Raw genomic sequence first — 21,521 nt, 5'->3', positions numbered from 1 at the left:
CCAAAAGTAAGATGAAATAGTAATGGCAGCTAACAACAGAACACTAAATAGACAAGTAATTCTGGTTGATCATGGTTACATAAGGAGTGGGCCATCCTCGTTTGGTGTTGAATTTCTGCCTTTCTGAGTGGCCCTTCCTCCTGGGATCCCAAGGCACCTACAGTCTGCTCAGTTTCCAGCATCTTCCTAGCCTGAATTTCCTTGGACCAAAGCTGCTTCATTTCTTCACAGTAAATGAGAGCATTGCCTTCTTTTCATTTACAGATCATTTTCCTTCCCTTCCCTTTGCTGTCTCTAAGAGAGGGTGCACACAGTCTGGTGAACATTTTTTAAATAGAAGCTTGGAGCAGTCAGAGGAGACAGGGGGAAATGCCAGATCAGGTGTCTTTGGTGGAGTCATGGATTTTTAGTAAATGGAGTGAGAATGCTTAAGACTGATGACAGTTGTTACAGTACTAGAGCTGGTATGAGTTAGAATTGTCATTTACTCTGCCTTCTCCCCCATACTCCCTTTCCATTTATCACTTGCCTTTGTCTCCACAAAAATACAGCGAGGGGGGGGGCAGGGAAGGAAATTATGAGAAAGGGTGGTAGTGGCTTATGAGGCTTGGAGAATTTGGCTGTTATTTCTACATATAATTGGCAAAGCAGGAGTGCCATCCACTTCCTATACAACATGCCTCTGGAAACTATGAACTTTGATAAATGTCCATAGTTATAGAAAGGTTTCAGGTCTTTTGTTCATAGAGTCGTGTTCATGAGTTGTGCTCAACTCAGCGGCAATCAACAACAATGATAACTGGCAAAAAAGAACAGAATTATTTTATTTATACACTTTTAGGCACAGAGTCATAGAAAACAAATAACAGACATAATATCAGAGAGCTCTCTTTTAAAATACTACCCTACTTGGTTTTGTTTGTAGGACAACATCGTTACCTAGATTGAAGGGAAAAAAAGGCAAATTAACCTAAACTGGAGTGGCCGTTGCCATTAGAACCAACTCATAGTTGAGCCTTGAGCTCAACTAGTGGATTTTTAAGAACTATAAATCACAAAGGAAGAGATTACCCATCTCTCCTTGACAGAGCAGCTGATGGATTCCTGCCAGAGAGTTGCTGCCTTGGAGTGAGCAGTTCAACTCTCTGAGGACTACAGAGTTCCATCAGCGTAGTGCAGTGTGCTTCAAACAGTCCCAAACCGTCTCTCTTCCTGGGGAGTTTACTCAGATTCAGAACAACCCTCTTGGAAGAGTAAAACTTCTCTACAAGGTTTTTTTTTTTTAATTTTTTTTAAAATTTTTTTTTTTTATTATTTTGTGTGCGTGTACCGTCAAATCAGATCTGACTGGTACAGGAGGATATTGCGCCTCCTTCTCCGGCAGAGCATCTGGTGGATTCGAACCGTGTTCCTCTGGGATTGCTTCTCTACAAGGTTTAAACCTTTGAAGAAGCAGACTGCCACAGCTTTCTCCAGAGCTGTTGGTGGGGTTGGAATGGTTGACCTTGTGGTTAGCATCTGACTACTTAAATCACCATGCCACCAGCACTGCCTGTAGATTCTTCGCAACTGTGTTAACTTGCACAGTACATTGATTAGAGAATAAAACCTTTATCCAAATTTTAAAAAAAGAGAGAGAGAGCCTATAGGTTTAGATTTTTAAATAATCCTTGAAGTGCTTATTGTTTCTTAGCAACAAAGAAGTAAAATCTCTCTCTCATTTATGAAGGAATGTATAACTGGAATGAAAAATCCCAAACTCGAATCCCAAATAAGTTATCAAGGAATTCTTCTGAGCCCCAGAGCATCCATTGATTGTAACGGACTGCGAGAGATGATTGAGTTATTTGAAAACAGTGAAAATTTAATAGGAGATTAAAACATAGACACTACGTAGTCATTAGCTTCTGATGTGACAGCTGCTTTTTATTTCATGAAGTCAGAAGGATGACTTATTTTTCCATAGAGAGAATATGGTTCTCAAAATACAGAATGATAATTTGGTAGAAAGCTGCAAATAAAAGATTTCCTTTAGAAGCCCCCTTGGATTTTTAAAATGGTGATTTGCTGGTGGCAAGTTGATTGAAAATGTTATCTGTCTTGTATTTTAAAATGAGATTTAAATAATTGATTTAATGAGAGAGAGAATATTCAGTTACAGAAGTAATTGGTTGGCAAAGCCTTTAGAACAGAATTATTTAGTCCTAGTTATAAAGGATTGCACCTTTAATCAGGGTGCTTAATTTGATTTTTTGAATGTATCTCTGGCTTGTCTGACAAGCTCAGTAACAAATGCGTTTTGAATTGTAGGAACTGATCAAAATGTAATCAGTGTCAGTTGCCATTGTTGTAGTTTATTGCATATTGCTGTCAGTTGCTGTAGTCAAGAAATGTTGAAGTACTTTAAAAAGTCTCCAGGCCTTTGAGTAATTGAGCTCATATGTATGAAGTTATAGCTGTAAAATAACCATCACTTCCTGTTCTACTTTATTTTCAAAGAGTTTGGAATGGCATTGAATTGTCATCCATCCTTCCCCATGCCCCAGCCTAAAAACTTTTAAGTGGCATGCATGACTTAATATCGTGGTCTCATTTTGACAGGTTTTTCCTTTTAGTGTGTTTAAAAAGGAAATACTAAAAAGATGTTTCCTTCTCTGTATAGAGAAAATATACCATAAGGGGGAAAAACTGGAACAAATTGTGTTTTCAGTCTTAGTTGAAATGTCATTCTGGAGTGACGAGGGAGAAATAAGGTCTCTTTCATGAATGTCTTGTTTTCTTTTCTGCATGGTAGGGCTAGAGAAAACCAGCTAGCTTTTATCGATTGTTTTCTATCTTGGCTTCATAGTACTGCTCTAAAAGAAATACCAAATATTGTAGCTTTAAAGAACAGAAATTAATTTGGGGACACAGTTCTAGAGGATGAAACTTAAGGACAGGGACTCAACTGTGTCAGTTCCTACCTTGCATGTTCCCTATGGCTTTTTCCTTGTGTGTGTATTTATCTCTGTCTGTCTAAACCACTTTTTACTATAACTTAGAAGTGAATAAATTTAGTACAGACCTTATTCAGATTTGATCTAATTAACATAACAACACTCTGCATCCAAACAAGACTGCATCCACAGATGTGTTTTCTTGAGTGAGGCACAGTTTAATTCATAGTATTATTTATCATAGTTCGTTTACTGCCCCTTCCCTTCGAATAGGTGCCAAGTGACTCTTTACATTTTTTAACAAATGAATAGTAGTGACCTGCTCTATTTTATCAATTATGAAAATCCATGTACATCCCTGGTTGATACTCTGATGCTCGCAGTAGTTCTGTGAAAAAATTTGCATCTTCTCCATTTTTCAGATGGAGGTTTTGTGCTCAGATCAGTTAAAACGTGCTCGTTTGGGAGCTATGGTTGGTGCAGGGAACAGGCCCACATTTATGCTTTCGATGCCGTACTTCTCTTTGTTGCTATGCTGCAGCTGTGTCTAGGCTCCAGTGTTAAAGATCAAAGATGCCTCTATATCCAGAGTGTTTGCCTTTCCCATCATAATTCCCTTTTCTTTCCTGGAGGATTGACTTTGCCTCTGTAGGATTTGTCAACTCCTTTATTGTTATTGGTATGTGCTACTGAGCCAGAACTATCACATAGCTAATCTCTGTCAGGTTTTCAGAGACTAAATCACACAGGAAGAGACAGCTTATCTATCTCTTGAAGAGCAGCTAGTGCATTCGAACAGCCTACCTTTGAGTTTGCAGGGCAACTCCTTACCACTTGACCACGAGGGCTCCTCTATCACCTCCTTTACCCAACTCCTTTTTTTTGTAACCTCTTTCTTAGAGCTTACTGGCTATTTGGAAAGACATTTGAAAGAAACATGCCATCAGTACACTTTTAGGGTAATGCAAGCAACTTTAATTTAAAATGAATATTAGAAATTTTACACAGAGGCTTCCAAGAAATATTTAATGGATGAGTGTATAAATTAGAATGTTAACATGTTAAGCAATAAATGTTTGACTGGTCAGAAAGTCAGTAACATTTTGGATATACATCTTAGCAGTAGAAGTATGGGGCTGGCTTACTCCTTGCCTCCTCCATTGAATTGTTGGCATTCTAATAAGCATTTTATTATTAATGGTACTGTCCCTTTCTCCCTATGCTAGCAAAGGGTGGCAGCAGTAATCCCAACTCAAACAAGTTAAAGTACACACAAGTTGAAATGCCACATGCTCTTTGTCAGGATCTCCTCTAATAACAGTGATACATGTGGTGATGACTATGGTGCTGGGAACTGCAGTTGTGGGTATTGAAATGCAGTACCATTTTTCCTTGCTTCCAGTTCAGCTTTTCCCCTTATCTACTAAAGATTTTCTGAAGTACTAGAAATGTCTAGTGATAATTAGTATTAAGAAATTATATACGATGTTTTTTGTTACAAATCATAGGATAATTTTTTGTGTTGTGGCCATTTAAAAATAGTTCCCTTGTGAATCAGTCTAGAGGGCCTGTGAGTCTTCAAGGTTTTAATTTTTCCATTCTTTTACTTATACACTAGATGTAAAGACATGCAATGAAGTAGACCTGGAGAATTCCATTGATTGGGAAGTGAAGACAATAACAAGTGCCCTGAAGCAGTATTTGAGGTAAGCCACCACAGAGTCAGGGAACAGGAGCAGACTCTGAGATATCTAGCATAATGGAGTTCTATAATGACTCTATACTACGTAGCTATCAATGCTTGTGCTAAACTTCATAAAGTTAAGAAAACGTATGCCGTATCTAATAGTGCTGTTGAAAATGAGGTAACTAATGATTTAATTTTTAAGTAAATAGCAACAGAACTTGGACAGCTTTGAAATAGCCTTTTGAATAATTTTGGTATCTGGTATAGACATGGTATTTTAGAAATTAAGTCCTATGAAAAAGTGAAAAAGAAGGATATTCATTGACTCTCGTGTAACCTTTTACTAAATTTTAGGTTGAAATGAAGACTATTTTCCCTTAAAGTTAAATAATTTTAATTCATAGATGTATGGTTATGTCAAATGCAAAGTTGTTTGAACAGAAATTTACTTAAAGAACTTTTAAATAAATTTGTTTTATGCTCATTTTTGAAAACATATAGTCAGAAAAGGGAGCTCTGGTGGCTTAGTGGTAAGGAATAGCCCAGCCAAACCAAAGGCACATGGTTCAAATCCACCAGCTGTTACATGGGGGAATGATGGGCAGTATCCTGCTATGTGATTTACAGCCTCAGAAAGCCCACTGGAGGCTTAGCTATGAGGCAATTCCAACTTGATGGTACTCAGCAACAATAGCAAAGTCAGAAATGTTAAACACTTTATGAGTGACCATCCTTTTAAAAATAAAGGTATTAATGAGGAAAGCTTAGAGTTAGATGAAGCATAAGTGTAAAGAAAGTTTACCCCTCCCCAAAAAAGTGAGTTAAAGAAAACCAACACCACCATGAATATAAATCTCAAGCTGTTGGAAACTTCAATATTTGTATGGAAGTGCTTTCTATTTCCTTTCAGTCACTTGTTTTAATCCAACACAAAGAGTTCTATTTCATGTAAATATTATTGAGTTCCAGTGAGAACATTAGAATAAACTGACATAGTCTATTGTATGTTTATTTGTTGTTGTTTGGTGTCCTGTCAAATTGGAACCAACTGGCACAGGAGGAGATTGTCTATCCTTCTCCAGCAGAGCATCTGGTAGATTCGAACTGCGTGCCTTTGGGATTGCAGAGCAGCGTCTTGCCACGAGGCTACCAGAGCTTCCACCATAGTCTATTTTTTTATGAAAAAAAAAAAAAAACCCCAAAAAAATATTATGAAAAATTTTAGGGGAGCCCTATTAGCCTAGTGGGTAAGGAGTTGTGTGCTACTAACCTGAAGGCAGGAAGTTCGAATCTGCCAGCCTCTCTATGGGAGAAAGATGAGCAGTCTTCTCTTGTGCAGTTTACAGCCTCTGCAGACCTACTAGAGTGTACACCTTGAGTCTATTCCCAGCTCGATAGCAGTGAGTTAATTGGTTGTGGTTATCTTTTAAAAATTGTATTATGAATAATTTGAAGTATAAAAAGCCAAAGACATTAATTTGTGTAATACATCTTCAGTATTCATAGTATCTAAAATTGTGCTGTTTCTCAAATTTTAGAGCAATCATTTTTGACTTAAGACAGTTATTTCACCCTTGGTAGGAGATCTGTCACAGTATGGTGGCCACATGGTTAAGGAATTGTGTTTGCCAACTCAAAGGCAGGAAGTTTGCATCCACCACCTTCTCCATAGGAGAAAGGTGGACAGTTTCCTGTTTGATTTCCAGCCTCTGGAAACTCACTGGAGGGTCAACTCTATGTTAGTTCTGATTTGAAAGCATTTTTGGGTTTTTTTTTGAGAGCAATACTTACGGGGTTTGGTGATGTGGTGCTTTATGAATGGTACTGTTAACTGGCACATCGGTGGTTCAAGTCCATTAACTACCCTGATGGAGAAAATGTCTTCCTGTAAAGATTTGTAGCCTGGGAAGCTTGGTGAAGAGTTGCTATGAGTTGGAATCAACTGTGCAGCCCTGGGTGTGGTTTTTGGCTTGAGGAGAAAATGTCTGGAGATATGTTTTGTCATAACTGAGGGGTGAGGGTGAAACGGACGTGCATGCTACTGACATCTAATTAATAGAGGCCAGAGCTAGACCGTGAAATATCTAACGGCAGCAGGATAGCCCACTTTTCCCCAAAGTACACCCCTAGCTGAGGCATTTAGAAGCATAATCAATTGCTCACTCCGTAACTTAAATAGCAGTGACTACTGCCATGCCAGGAGCCACCTTTAAACACATTCCATTGTTGTAGCCGTCAGCTTCATTCTAACTCAGAGCCACCCCGGGTGTGCAGAATAGAATTATGTTTCACAGGTTCTCAAGGTAGTTGCCTCTTGAGAGTAGATTCCCATGATTTTCTGCCAGTGCAGATAGTAACCCAGTTCTTAACCATTTGTGTAACCAAGGACTCCTTTAACCTGTTTTGGTAAATTCATACCCAGTACAGGTTAAGGGACCAACCAGGCTGACCCAGCTGTGGATAGATTTGATATTTTGGGGGGGAGTGGTAGTAAAATCCATGCATTTTGCTGCTCCACACAGTTGTTTGAATTTCCCCTATATTAGCAATTAGTTTGATAAATTAAATGATCTTTTTTCTTTTAGTGCATTCATATCGTCTTGTTTCCTTATACTTTCTAAAGCTGTCATTCCCGCTTTTGTGGGGTTTTTATCTCCTGTCTTTATTTTTCATTACTTTGTTTCATCTTACTGAATTCTACTTTTAAGCAAAAATTGCTTACAGAACAACATTATAAGATGCGATTATGATATAACTTCACTCCTAACAATGTACACATTCTGCCTGAATGTGATAAAGTGATTATCATAAGATGCCAGATGCCTTGGGAGGTTTATAAGTTCGGCTGCTGTTCTTTTCCCTTATGTTATTTTTAGCACCTGAAATGCAGTAATTAGTACAGAATTGACACTTTTTCTGGGGAAGCACCAAATGGGAGAAAGCGGAGTTTTTATTTACCTGCATTTTGGCTCCCAGGCATGGCCCAACATCCTATGTTTCTTTCAGCCCAGGAAGTGATAGTACTGGGCAGCGGCCTTTGGAACCAGCTGGCCTAGGATGGAATCCCAGCTCTTCCCCTTCCAATATGATGACGAAGAGATATTTCTCACCAGGAGAGCTCTTGCATTTGAACTCTGTTTTCTTAACTGCAAATAGTGCCACCACCTCATTGCCTGGGGTTGGCATTATATAAAGGCCAATATCCACATCTCCCAACCCCAAACAGCAAGCCGATTGCCATTGAGTTGATTGTCACTCAGAGTGAGCTTCTCTGGGGGGTTTCTAAGGCTGTAAGTCTCAATGGAAGCAGGCTACCACATCTTTCTTCCGTGGAGCAGCTAAATGTGAACCATTGACCTTTAACTAAAAGCCAGTTGCTTCCTACTCCATCTATCACTGCTGGTTAGTTGTTCCAACACATAAGACCATTATGTTTCCAAGGCTGATCTTTATGGGAGGAGACTGCTCATCTTTCTCCCATGAAGCAGCTGGTTGATTGGAGTTGCTGACTTTTAGGTTAATAGCATAATATATTTTACATTTTCATTAGGATTCCTTAAAATCCCCAAACAACAAACTAAAACATGAACTTGGAGAAGGAAATATGGATAACAGACATATGTCTGATGTCTTGGTTCTTCTGCTTCTGGTTTTAGCCAGTTTTTTACTCTAGCATCTTAAAGAACTGGATATCAAGTTTGTTTGATTCCCTGTCTCTGCAGAATGTGAATTTGATTTCCAATAATATATTTATTATTATAAGTTTTCCACTGTGAGGAGACAGAGTAGCAGTTATATGATGCTTCTAGCAAAATGATTTTACTTGGAGAGAACATCTTTTAAAACTGAAAATTGGAGTTAGACTTTTTGGGAAGGAAATTCCAGTTTGGGTAAATATTGAGATTTATATTCCCAGATAAATCTCAATGGGCAGCAAAGAGATTGACTCCAAAATATGTCAAGTGGGAATCAAAGATACAGTAATTCAGTGTAACAGATTTTGTCTGGGGAACTTGTCACTTTTACTACTGCTTTCCCAACATTAACAAAATGTATTTTTTTTTTTATGTTACATTGCCTAGCAAGACATATGACAATGATAGAAGTAGGTTGTGGAGGATATTTAGAAATTCAGTTTTATCGAAAAAGAAACATTCTCTTTTCCCTTTTTTAAGAGCTCTCATTTTCCCCTTGGCCTTTCAGCGCCCTAGAGTTTCCATTAGTTTGGTCTGATAACTATTTTCCTACTTCCTGATGCCCGTTTTTGAAACAAAATATACCAACAAAGATTTACTTCTGATGTTGGTCTTTCTTATTTCCTTTTACATGTGCTATGATATAATAGATTTTTTTTGTCTTCTTTAAATGATAGTAAGGAGGAGACGAGAGAAGCAAGAGGACACTAATAAGTTTTTTTAAGTTAGTGCTTTAAGTTTTAGTTTGTGTCTCTCTCTTGTGTGTGTGTGTGTGTCTCCATGTAAATACCCTCTATTCACCCATTGCTTTAGAGTCACTAACATAACAGAACTGTGCCATAGAGTTTCCAAAGTGTAATCTTTGTGGCAGCTAAATACCACATTTTCCTCCCACCAAATAGCTGGTAGGTTCAAACCACTGGCCTTTTACTTAGCAACATAAAAATTAACCACTACATCACCAGAACTTCATTTTCACCTCAGCATCATAAATTGCATGCAAGGATCATTTTTACATTTCTTTAAAAAAAATAGCATTATTGGCATGTAATTGATACATGATAGGCTGCACATATTTAAAGTGTCCATTTTGGTAAGTTTTGACGTCAAAAGATGACTGTCCCTCTGAAGCCACCACCATGTTTAAAGTAGTATACATATTCATTTCCCTAAAAAAGTGTCTCGTGCTTGGTTGTAGTTCCTCCCTCTTACCGTCCTCCCTTCTTCCTTCTTCATCCTGTGCCAGTCATTGATATGCTTTCTGTTACCATATCTTAATTTGAATTTTCCAGGAGTGCAATCATATGTATGCACTTAGGGGGGAAAAGGCCCTGTATTTTTCAGTCAGCACAATTAGAGTTCATCTGTGTTGTACCCTGTAACAGTAGTTCATTTCTTCTCATTTGTAACTACTTTTCTCGTATATGCATATACAAAATTTTTAAATATCTATTCACCTGTTGATACAGATTTGGGCTGTTTATAACTTTTGCAGATGAAGTTGCTAAAATAATGGTATATAAACTTTTGAATGAATGCATGCCTTTATTTCTTTTGGGTAAGTTGCAAGGAATGGAATGACAGGATCTTATGGTAGGAGTATGTTTAATATTTTAAGATCTGGCAAACTCTTTGCGAAGTTGGTCTGACTTCTATACATTCTCATTGACAGTGTGCAAGAATTTAATTTTCTCTATGCTCTTGCCAATCTTTGATATATCCTTTTTATTCTTCCTTCTTTTTTTAAAAAATTAATTTTAATGAAAGTTTACAGAGACCTAGGTTTTCAGTTATTCATTGTTGCATTTTTCTCCCTACCAATTCTCCATTTTTCTCCCCTCCAATTCACTTTTCTCCTTGAAAGGAAAGAAAAACTCTTCTTTCATTGTTATGCAATCCCTCCCCCACAAGTCCACTCCACTATGCAGCCTTAACTGTGGACTTCCGTATTGACAAGAAAATCCATTCATATGTTCCTTTTAAACAGTTCTCTCCCTCATCTGTTTCAATGCAATGTATTTCATTTCTCTCCTCGTTTTCTGTCTTCCCTCAACCCTGATGTCAGTCCCATTTTACAACTGTGGCCCTATGCAATATTTGTCCTTTTGTGACTGAGATATTTCACTCACTCAGCATAATGGCCTCTAGGGTTATCCATTTTGCATAATATTTCTTGAGTTCCTTGTTTTTCAATGCTAATAATATTTTTGTACAGAGCTCTGGTGGTACATAGTTTGATATGCACCAGCTACTCTACAAGAAACAGATGAACAGTCTCATATCATGTGATTTATTGCCTCTGAAAACCCACTAGAGGGTCAGCTATGAGTCAGTTCCGACTTGAGGGTACATAACAACAACAACAACAACAACAACAAAACGATACATACGGTGTTATTTCAGTATAGATTTAATTTATGTTTCTGTGGTAATTAATGAGGGCGCTTTGTGTAGAAAGTTGCATTACTGACTCAAAATCTGTGAGTCTTCAGTTGTTCAAATCCATCTGGGGTTCCAAGGAAGAAAGATGAGCCACCTCCTAAAAACCTGATGGTCACTCTGAATTGAAATCAGCTTGATGGCAATGAGTGAATGAATGAATATTTGTTGATGAGCACTTTCTTGTGTGCCTATTTCCCAATTGTGATCTTCTTTTGTGAGGAAAAGATGACCATTCTTCCTCTCTATGCATTTCACAGCTTCTTAAAACCTACTCAAAGGTCAGCTATGAGTTGCTTGAAATAAGACAGACAGTGAGAGAGTGAGTATGCGTTTTTGGTGATGTATCTACGCATGTCTTTTGCCTATGCAGATATTTTCTCTTAGTCTCTAATGCGTCTTTACATTAATAATGTCTCTCAGAGAGTATTTAAGAACTGGATAAGACCCCAGGAATAGATGGTATACCAGTTGACATATTTCAGCTAACAGATGCTGCCTTGGACATGCTCACCAAGTTGTGCCAAGAAATCTGGAGAACAATCACTTGGCCAACTGACTGGAAGAGATCTATATTTAGTCCCATTCCAAAGAAGGGTGACCCAACTGAGTGCGGAAACTACAGAACAATATCATTGATTTCACATGCAAGCAAGATTCTACTGAAGATTATCCAAAACGACTGGAACAGCACATCAGCAGAGAACTGCCAGAAGTCCAGGCTGGGTTTAGAAGGGGTTGTGGTGCTAGGGATATTGTTGCTAATGTTAGATGCATCTTAGCTGAAAGCAGGGAATACCATACCAGAGGAATGTCTATCTGTGCTTCATTGACTATGCAAAGGCATTTGACTGTGTGGATCATAACTAACTGGGCTGACTCTGAGAAGAATGGTAATACCAGAACATTTGATCGTCCTAATGAGAAACCTATACTTGGACCAAGAGGCAGTCATCAGAAAAGAGCAAGGAAACACTGCATGGTTCAAAATTGGGAAGGGTGTATGCCAGGAACATGTTCTGTCTCCATAACTTTTCAACCTGTATGCAGAACAGATTATCCGGGAGGCTGGGCTCTATGAGGAGAAATGTGGGGTCAAGATTGGTGGAAGATCTAGCAATAATCTGCGTTATGCAGATGACACAACCCTGCTTGCTAAAGCTGAGATGGACCTGAAGTGCTTGCTGCAGATGGCCAAGGACTGCAGCCTTCAATATGGATTGAGTCTCAGTATCAAGAAGACAAAGATTCTCACCACTGGACCAATTGGCATCATCAGGATGAATGGTGAAGAGATTGAGATTGTTTACAGCTTTAGTTTGCTTGGCTCCACAGTCAACACTCTTGGCACCAGTAGCCAGGAAATTAAAAGACGTATTGTGATGGGAAATTCTGCTGTTTGAGACTTCTCCAAAGTACTCAAGAGCAATGGTGTCTCTCTGGAGACTAAGGTACGTCTGATACAGGCCTTGGTCTTTGCAATCACTTGTTATGCGTCAGAGAGTTGGACAATGACTAGGGAGGGTAGAAGGAGAATTGATGCCTTTGAGCTGTGGTGCTGGAGAAGAGTATTGAATGTAACATGGACTGCAAGAAAACAAACAGCTTCATTCTGGAAAGGGTTAAACTGGGTGGCTCCTTGGAGACAAGGATTCTGAGGCTCTGTCTAACATACTTTGGACATGTTGTGAGGAGAGACCAGTCCTTGGAGAGGGACACCATGCTTGGGAGAGTGGAGACACAGTGCAGGAGGGGAAGACCCTCTGTGAGGTGGATTGATTCAGTGACTGGGATAATCGGGATGGGTGTGTCAGAGACAGTGCGATTGGCACAGGACAGAGCAGAGTTCAGGGCTGTTGTACACAGGGTCGCTATGAGTCGCAAGCGACTTGATGGCACATAACAACAACAACAACAACATAGGTTGTATGAGAAGAGATTGCCTGTCTTTCTTCCTTAGAGCATCTGGTAGATGTGAACCATCAGAAAGGTATCACCTTTGCGTTAGCAGTGCAACTTCTATGGACTATGCCTCTAGGGTGGTAGTGATGTTGTGGTTAGGTGCTGTCAAGTCAAGTATAAGTCATAGCGACTCTGTCTAAAGAGATGAGAATAAGACATAAGGTCACTACGCTGTGAGTGTCTTTCTGAAAGAGCCAGCGGGAGTAAGAATAGCATAGCTCCTCATCATCCCAGAGCAGAAAGCAGATAAGGAGCCCCTAGCCCAGCCCCATGGTGCATGTTCGTTGTTGACTTACTGATTCACAGTTGTGGTACTGAAAAGTGGCTTAATTAGGGAAGTAAGTTGGAGAGTGGAGGATGCAAAAAAATATCACCGAATACAAGTCCAGGTTTTAACCCAAGTTCCAAGGCATAGTTCCTCAATTTGTCTAGGCTCTGGTTTCAGTTCAGCAGTCCAGTCCAAATCACGCAGCAAGGTTTACCTCAAAGCAGTTATAAGTCAGCTTCTCCTTCGAGTATCCAGCAAGAACAACAAAAAAGTTTAGCTGTGGCCAGTACAAATGCAGGAAGCCTCAGGTCACTGCTTGCCACAGTTTCTCCACATTAGTGCCACATTCTCTGCACCATTAGGGTCTTGCTCCACTCTCCCTCAAGTCTTGCCACCATGGTAAGTCTTCCTGCTCATTGTCGGTAGCACTCTCTCTCTTATCCTAGTCCCACAGCAATACCCTGCTTATTTGCAAGACCGTATGTCTCCATTCAAGGTAGCTTGAGACCAGAGGGGGCTGCCTGTAGTGGGGGCGAGGGGTGGAGAAGCAGCCAACTTTTAAGCTAAAACCACAGACATCAGATCTGGATCCTGTTTTATCCTTTGTCGTCCTCATCATTTCTACCATACTATAGCCCATTGCCACAATCACTGTGTCAATACATTTCATGAGGGTCTTCCCTCACTGACCTTCCAATTTTCAAAGCATGAGCTCCTTGTCCTGGGACTGGCCCCTCCTAAAAATATACACATGCAGAAAAGAACAGTATGTTTTGGAAAGAGTACAGCCAAGTTGCTCCTTAGAGGGAAGAATGTCGTTTTCTTATACTGTATTTGGTTTTAATGTCAAGGTAATATGGACCTCATAGAATACTTAGGAAGTATTCTCTTGTCTTGGAAAAATTGATCTAAGTTTTACTTCTCTACATTAATTGGTTGAATTTACTACTGAAGCCATTAGGGTCTGGGGTTTTTGTACTGGCAAAATTTTTTAAAATACATTTTTATTTTATACTTATTTGCTTACAAAGTTCCTGTAAATTGCTTTTCATACCAGATCTTTCACATTTCCTTTACCCATCCATCTCTCTACCTATCAAATTGTGCAATGCTATGATTATTCCCCTGCCTAGCCTCACCTCTCTGCTTCTAACCTCTCCCCTTTGGATCCTTATACTCATTTTACTTGTTATCATTCTATTTCTACAATAATTGTCTTATGTAGTATTTGTCCTTATAGGACTGAGTTAGTTCACTTAGCATAATGCTCTCCAGTCTCTCCCAAGTTATGTGGTAATTTTTTATATCATTGCTCCTGTATGCTGTATAATGATTTTGAGCCAGTGATTTTGAACATTTCTTCATGCATCTGTTTGCCATCCAAATTTCTTCCTCTGTGAAAGATTATCTGTTGTATGAATGTATCACAATTTCTCAATCCATTGATTTTCATTGGACATTTGGGCTATTTCCATGTTCTTGAAATGGTGGATAACACAATGAACATTGGTGTACAAATCTCCGTTTGTGTCTCAGTTCTAATTTTCTTGGGGTATATTCCAAGCAGTGGAATAGCTAGCTGGGTCATATGGAATCTGTTCAGGTTTTATTTTTTAGGAAACGGCGCACTGCCTTCCAGAGTGGTTGTATCATTTTACAGTCCCACCTACAGTGTATGAGTTCCTATCTCTCCACATCTACTCCAACATTTATTATTTACTGTCCTGTTAAATTTTGCCACTGCTACTGGGGTGAGACGGTATCTCATTGTGATTTTGATTTGCATCTCTCTTATTGCCAGTGATTTTGAAGATTTCTTTGTGTCTGTTGGCCATCTGAATATCTATGTCTGCGAAAGGTCTTTCCAAGTCTTTTGCCCATTTCATAATTGTGTTATCAGTCTTTTTCTTGTGGAGGCCTTTTAGGAGTCTATAAACTTTGTTATGAGACCCTTGTTTTAAAAGGTATTGACCAATGTTTTTTCCCTGTCAGTAGGTTTTCTTTTTGCTCTGTTGGAAAATGTTTTTGATGCATGCATCAAAATGATTTAATGTTGAGGAGGTCCCATTCATCACTTTCATCCTTTTCTGATTGTTTATTTCTGTCTGTATTTGTCAACCTTTTTATACCATGAGCCAGACCTTCTAAGCTTGGTCCTTCTTTGACTCTACTGATCTTTATGCTTTGGGGCTTTACTGTAGGTCTCTGATCCACTTTGAGTTGATGTATGGTGAGAGTTGTTCATCCTGCTTCAGCTTTCTGCAGGTAGTAGTCTAGTTTACTGACAAGATTTTTTCCTATAAATGCAGTTGCTTTAATGAATGTAGATTAACTCAGGTTGTCTGTTTCTTCTCTCATGAACTTTGGTAGTTTGTGTCTATTTAGATATTTTCCATTTCACCCAAGTTATTGAATATCAGCTTAATTTAACTCATTGCCATTGAATTGGAACCAAGTCATAGCTGACCCTCAATTGAGTTTTCAGAGGCTGTAAATGGCATAGATGAAAATAGCCCATATTTCCCCCATGGGTTCTAACTTCCTCTCTTTGAGTGGAGAGCACCACTCTCTACCCACTAGGCACATATATTATTGAATAGATGGGCATAAAGTTATTCATAATATTCCCTTACTTCTTTATAAAGTTAGTTTACCATGTCACCTTTCAATTCTCAATATTGGTAATTTGTGCTTTTACTTATTTTTTCTTTCCTAATCATTCTAGTTAGATTTATCAACTTCATTGATCATTTCATAGAACTGCTTTCAATTTTTCTTTTTTCCTGTTTTATTGATATTGCTTTGATCTTTATGTCTCTGTTCTTCTGCTTGCTATGGATTTAATTTAATCTCCCCCTTCTCCCAGTTCTCTAATGTAGAAAGGAAATAAATTGTGTATTTTTCTCCTTTTCCAACATAGCTACTTGGAGCTATTACTTTTCTCCTAAGTGCTACTTACAACATCTCGCAAATCTAAAATGCTGTATTATTTTCATTTTTATACACTTCTGTGTTGCCTTTTGGATTGTTGTTGTTGTTGTTGTTGTTGTGTACCATTAAGTTGAACTCAACTCATAGCTCACCTTCCAGTGAGTTTTCAGAGGAAATTGTCCATCTTTATCCTGAGGAGTAGTTGGTGAATTTGAACTGTATGCCTTTGAGACAGTAGCTTAGCTTCTTACTGCTTGGCTATGAGTTGTTGTTGTTGTTGTTATGTGCCATTGAGTCACCTGTGAATCATAGCAACCCTATGTATTACAGCCCTAGACCCTGCTCTATCCTGTGCCAATCTTATTGTCTCTGGCACACCTACTCTCAGTACCCCAGTCACTGAATCAATCTCATTGAGAGTTTTCCTCTCTTGCCCTTTACCCTCCCAAGCGTGACATCTCTCTCCAAGCACTGGTCCCACCTTATTTTGTCTTGAATTCTTTGAAATTTTATGACCCAGAATATTTTCTGTTTGGTAAGTATTCTTTGTGTGCACTGGGAAAGAATGGATGCTCTACTGCTCTTGGCTAGTGTATTATTTAGGAATGCCAGTTTAATTTGAGTAATCATTTTGTTAAAATTTTCTGTATAGCCTGGTTGATTTTTTTTTGTCACTTGTATATCAGTTTTTGAGAAAAGGAGTTGAATCTCCATTTAACTGTGAATTCGTCCATATCTCAGAGGCTGTTTCTGTCAGCTTTGCTTCCAGTACCTTCTAACAATGTTATTAGGCTCATTAACATTTAAAATTGCTTAATTTTTAGGAGCTTGTAGCTATTGGTAGTGCCTACTACAAGTAGTATTTAATATGATCGACTTGATTTAAGGAAGATTTTTACATTAACTTAAAAAAATGTGCAATGTTCTTATGGTATAAAGTAAAAAGTATGTGAAGGTATTTTGGTGTTGGTTTTTTTTTTACAGTTAGTTTGGTAATTCTGAGCTGTTTTTCTCATGCAGGAGTCTACCAGAGCCTCTCATGACCTATGAGTTGCATGGGGATTTCATTGTTCCAGCCAGTAAGTATTACACAGAGATTAATAAAAGCAGTTTTGTGATTAAAGTGCACTTATGTGAAAATTTCTATGTGAAAAACATAACTTAATGTTACTGTACTGTGGATTAAAAGTAGAAACCACTTTAGATGTTTTAATTTTGAAGATGAGAGGCAACTAATATGTCAATTATTTCATTCACAAACCTTTATACATTGACTATTGCAATGGGCATTGGTAAACACTGGTTGTTAGTAGATTGTTAACAGACAGGATACAATTTTCAAGAAAACATTTGGGCATATATACTTCTCATTGTATCATGAACTGTATAATAATAACAGATAAAATATTATGGGAACTCAGAAGTATTTAACTTGCAGAGTGTTGGGAGAAGATCAGCAGATATGGAAAGATTAGCAAGTTGGAAATGACGTCACATGGAAAGGTATTTAGATGGAAATTACAGTTAAACAAGATATTCTGAGATAGTACCTGAAGTTCAGTCAATATTTGTTAAGAGTAATTATACTGGTAGGAAGCAGGAGTGGCATCCACTTCCTATACAACTTGACTCCGGAAACTGTGAACTTTGACAAGTGTCCTTAGTTGTGGAGGGGCTTCAGGCCTTTTGTTCATAGGGTCGCTATGAGTCGGGCTCGACCCGAAGGCAATCAGCAACAATTACACTGGAGAAAATATTAAATGAGTTGAATTTGATAGATTTTTAGTTTGTTAGTAGATTATTATTTTTTGTTTTTCTTAATCCACAGTCTTTTGAGCCTTTCTTGCTTTCTTTCTATTACTATTCACCTCACTTTTTCTGGAGATCTACTGGGAAAGTTTATATAGAGTTGCAGTACTAGCTGAAGGCCACAAATCTCTGGTAATTTGAATCTACCAGCATCTCTGAGAGAGACGGATAGAGAGTCTCCTCCCCTCGCATTTACATCCTTGGAAACTCACTACAGGGTCAGTTATGAATCAGTTCTGACAGCATGACAGTGAATTGAACCAGGATTTGTTTTCTGTTAGATCACTTTTTATATATTACATGTGCTGTATAATCATGTTCTGACGTGACCACCATCAAGATGCTAGATAGCAGCCAAACTTTGAAATATATTGGTGTTAGGTATTTAATAGTTAAGAAATAAAAGTTCAAATGTGTTAAGTAACTTGCCAGATTATAGGAGACTTAATTAAAATTTAAAACCCCAGTTCCATTCCGTTGGCTAAAACTTACAGTATTGGTTTTCACAGGTGCACTGACAGTAGGTGCAATTGTGTTTGCATTTCCTTTCCTCCCCCGACCCCTTGGATGCGTTCCATAGTTTAATATGTTGAAAATTTAGAGCAATCTCATTGGGCCCTATGTTACTGTTGCTTAATCCTTGCTTTAAATGTTATCTTCTTGTGTTGTGAGGTCTTTGCCTAGTATGTTGTAGAAGGAAGCAATAGCCAGGCACAGTTGGCCTGTATGTGTAAAACAGGCTTTTGGAAAAGACGAAATATATTTCTGTTCACTTTTGTCTTATATGGAAGATTATTTCTTTTATGAAAGTTAGTGTGATCTGAAAGTCTTGGCAAATGCTTTGTGCTTTTGATTTTTCCCTGTTGGCATTTTTGGCAAGCTGATTGTTACTGCTGGTTGCTGTCCACTCATCTCATTGAGGGTCTTCCTCTATTTCATGGACCTTCTACTCTACCATGCATGATCCCCTTCTCAATGGACTAGTTCCTCCTGATACTATGTCAGAAATATGTAAGAGGAAGTGTCTGCATCCTTGCTTCCAAGGAGAATTCTGACTACTAAGACAGACTTTTTGTTCTTTTGCCAGTCAATGGTATATGTTTAATCTTCTTTGTCAATAACGTTATTCAATGGCATCACTTCTTCAGCTTTCTTAGAGGACCATTGTTTCATGTTATTTGCCTTAGAGACTGGAAAAAAGCAGAAGGGGGCCAAGTTTTAATCTAGAATCTTTTTGAGAATTAAAGATAAAGTGGTTATAGAAAAAGGTTTTAAGTTAGTATGATAATAATTATTAACATGCCCCTAACTGAGGGCAGTGTGTCTGAACATCTTGTAGCCTTGCATTTTTTCCAGAGGGGGCTTCCTGTGAGGTAGGAACTTAGAAGTAATAATGAAGTCCCTCAGGGAAGGAAATGGGTGTCAGAGTTTCTTGAGGAAATCTTTGGACAGTGTAATTAATGGATTGTTTAGATGCAAAAGCTAACAGCGCCTACTAGACTGGTACCTTCTGTTATGCTTCTTTACTCTATGGAAATGCTGTCAGAGAGGATCTGTGATGATTTAAAGAACAGGCATGCCTCAGAGAGTGTAGCTTACTGTAATCATTGGCATGGATTTGTACCTAAATGGAGTTGTGGTTGGAATGAGACCTCCACACAACTACTCTGTTGAGTCAAGTCCAACATGTAACTTCTCTATAAGACAGAGAACTTCTCTATAGGGTTTTGAATACCCACTGCCTTATCTTTCTCCTGCACTGTGGCTGATGGATTCAAACCACCAACCTTTTGGTTAGCAGCCCAGCGCTTCTCACTTCTAAGACTTCTAGTAACTTTGTTTAATAAGAAAAGCTTATATATGGAATAACTATATGTTGTTGCTTGGTGCCATCAAGTCAACTAAAATTCATAGTCACCATATGAACAACAGAGGAGAACCTTGCTGGATTCACAATTCATTCTGCTAAGATTAGTAGCCACCCTCATGGAAGAAGCACAGATCCCACAGTGTCCCATACGTTTGATTAGCTGTGTATAAAATTCTATGATTTTCAGTATCAACAGCCCAGTTCCCTCATTTCTCTATGCCTTTGGGTTCAGCGGTTCCCTGGAAGGTCTCTCAGAGACTCAGACCCATCAGAGGAATGACTCCTGTGACTGTAAGTATGCAGACTAGTTTTGCAGAGGCTGTTGATCTTTGTAGACCATTAGTTGCAGTGTAGCGGAAAAGCAAACATCCCAAAACGAGAGAGGTACTAGGAACTTATATAAGCCTCTAATAGAGTGGGGCTTGTATCCTATCCACATCCTCTCTCCTTAATACAATAAATACTTCAGCACCTCTCCTTAATACAATAAATACTTCAGCACAAAAATACTTAAACAGTGACTAGGAAATACATTTTGAACCTTTGACAAATTTTTGAACATTTGCCCTGTCCTTTGCCGTCCTCACCATCTCTGATGCATTCCAGCCCATTGTTACAGTCACTCCCATTTCATTGAGGGTCTTCCTCTCTTTCTCTGACCCCTCACCTTTTCCCAGCATGACGTCTTTTTCCAAGGACTGGCCTCTCCTGAAAACATGCCCAAAATATATGAGTCATTCCACTATCTTTGTCTCAGCACCCTGGGAGCACTTCCTTCAAGGTAGTTTATTCTTTTTGGAAGTCCATGGGGCATTCAATACTCTTCTCCAACATCACAATTCAAAGGCGTTGGCATCTCTTTTGCCACTAGTAGTCATTGTCCGACTTTGAGATCCATAAGAAGCAATTGAAAACTTCAAAGCCCATATTTAGAGGCACTTAATATATCACTGTCAATGTCAGATGTATTTTGCCTGAAATCAGAGAGTGCCAGAAGGATATCTATTTGTGTTTTAGTGCCTGCATTGGCATTTGATTGTGTGGATCACAACAAATTTTGCTGACATTGAGAAGAATGAGAATCCTAGAACACTTGATTGTGCTCATGCGAAACCTGTACTTTGACCAGGAAGCTGTCAAACAAAGCAAGAGAACAGTGCATGCATGGTTCAAAATCAAGAAAGGAGTGCACCAGGATGTAACCTTTCTCCATACCTTTTCAGTATACATGCAGAACAGATCATTCAGGCAGCTAGCTAGACTTTACTAAGAAGAATGTGACATTCAGATTGAAGGAAGACTCATCAAAAACCTACATTATGCAAATTACATAGAAGGAAGAAGCGTCATCAACAACCCGTGTTATGCAGATGACACTTTGCTAGCCAAGACTGAGGAGGACATGAAGCCTTTGCTGCAAAAGGTCAAGGACTACAATTTTTAACATTTATTGCGTATCAGTGTCTAGAAAACAGAGATTCTCCACTCAGACAATTGACAGCATCATGATAGATGGAGAAGAGATAGAGGTTGTTAACAGTTTCAACTTGCTTGGGTCCACAACCAGCAGTCTTGGCCCCAGCAGTCAGGAAATAAAAGACAACTTGTTTTGGGGAAATCTGCCATTAGGGACCTCTGCAGAGTGCTAAAAAGCAACAACATCAGTTTGGAGACTAAGGTGCACTTGATCCAGGACAAGGCCTTTTCAGTTGCTTGCTATGCATCTGAGAGCTGGACAGTGACTAAAGATAACAGAAAATTAATCAGTGCCTTTGGGTTTGTGGCACTGGAGAAGAATATTAAACATGGATCAAGTATGGAAATACAAGGGAGGAGGAACAGTTGTAAGCAGACCCTAGTGATTGGTACATGGAATGTGAGAGCCATGAATGAAGGAAAATTAGAAATTCTTAAGAAAGAAATG

The 21,521-nt window shown here is 38.7% G+C and overlaps 1 protein-coding gene across 1 annotated transcript in view; it reads left to right on the top strand.

Annotated features, from left to right (window-relative positions):
• Window positions 1-21,521, top strand: part of ARHGAP10 (Rho GTPase activating protein 10) — a 446,487-nt gene that overhangs the window by 256,829 nt on the left and 168,137 nt on the right. Inside the window, exons 15-16 of the mRNA XM_006886993.1 lie at window positions 4,555-4,642; window positions 16,939-16,997. Coding sequence (XP_006887055.1) covers window positions 4,555-4,642; window positions 16,939-16,997 — 147 coding nt within the window. The remainder of the gene's footprint in view (window positions 1-4,554; window positions 4,643-16,938; window positions 16,998-21,521) is intronic.

Source organism: Elephantulus edwardii, unplaced genomic scaffold (assembly GCF_000299155.1).
Source record: "Elephantulus edwardii isolate Elephantulus edwardi_28Jun2011 unplaced genomic scaffold, EleEdw1.0 scaffold00053, whole genome shotgun sequence".
Classification (NCBI taxonomy): Eukaryota; Metazoa; Chordata; class Mammalia; order Macroscelidea; family Macroscelididae; genus Elephantulus; species Elephantulus edwardii.
This window is presented reverse-complemented; position numbering and strand designations above follow the sequence as displayed.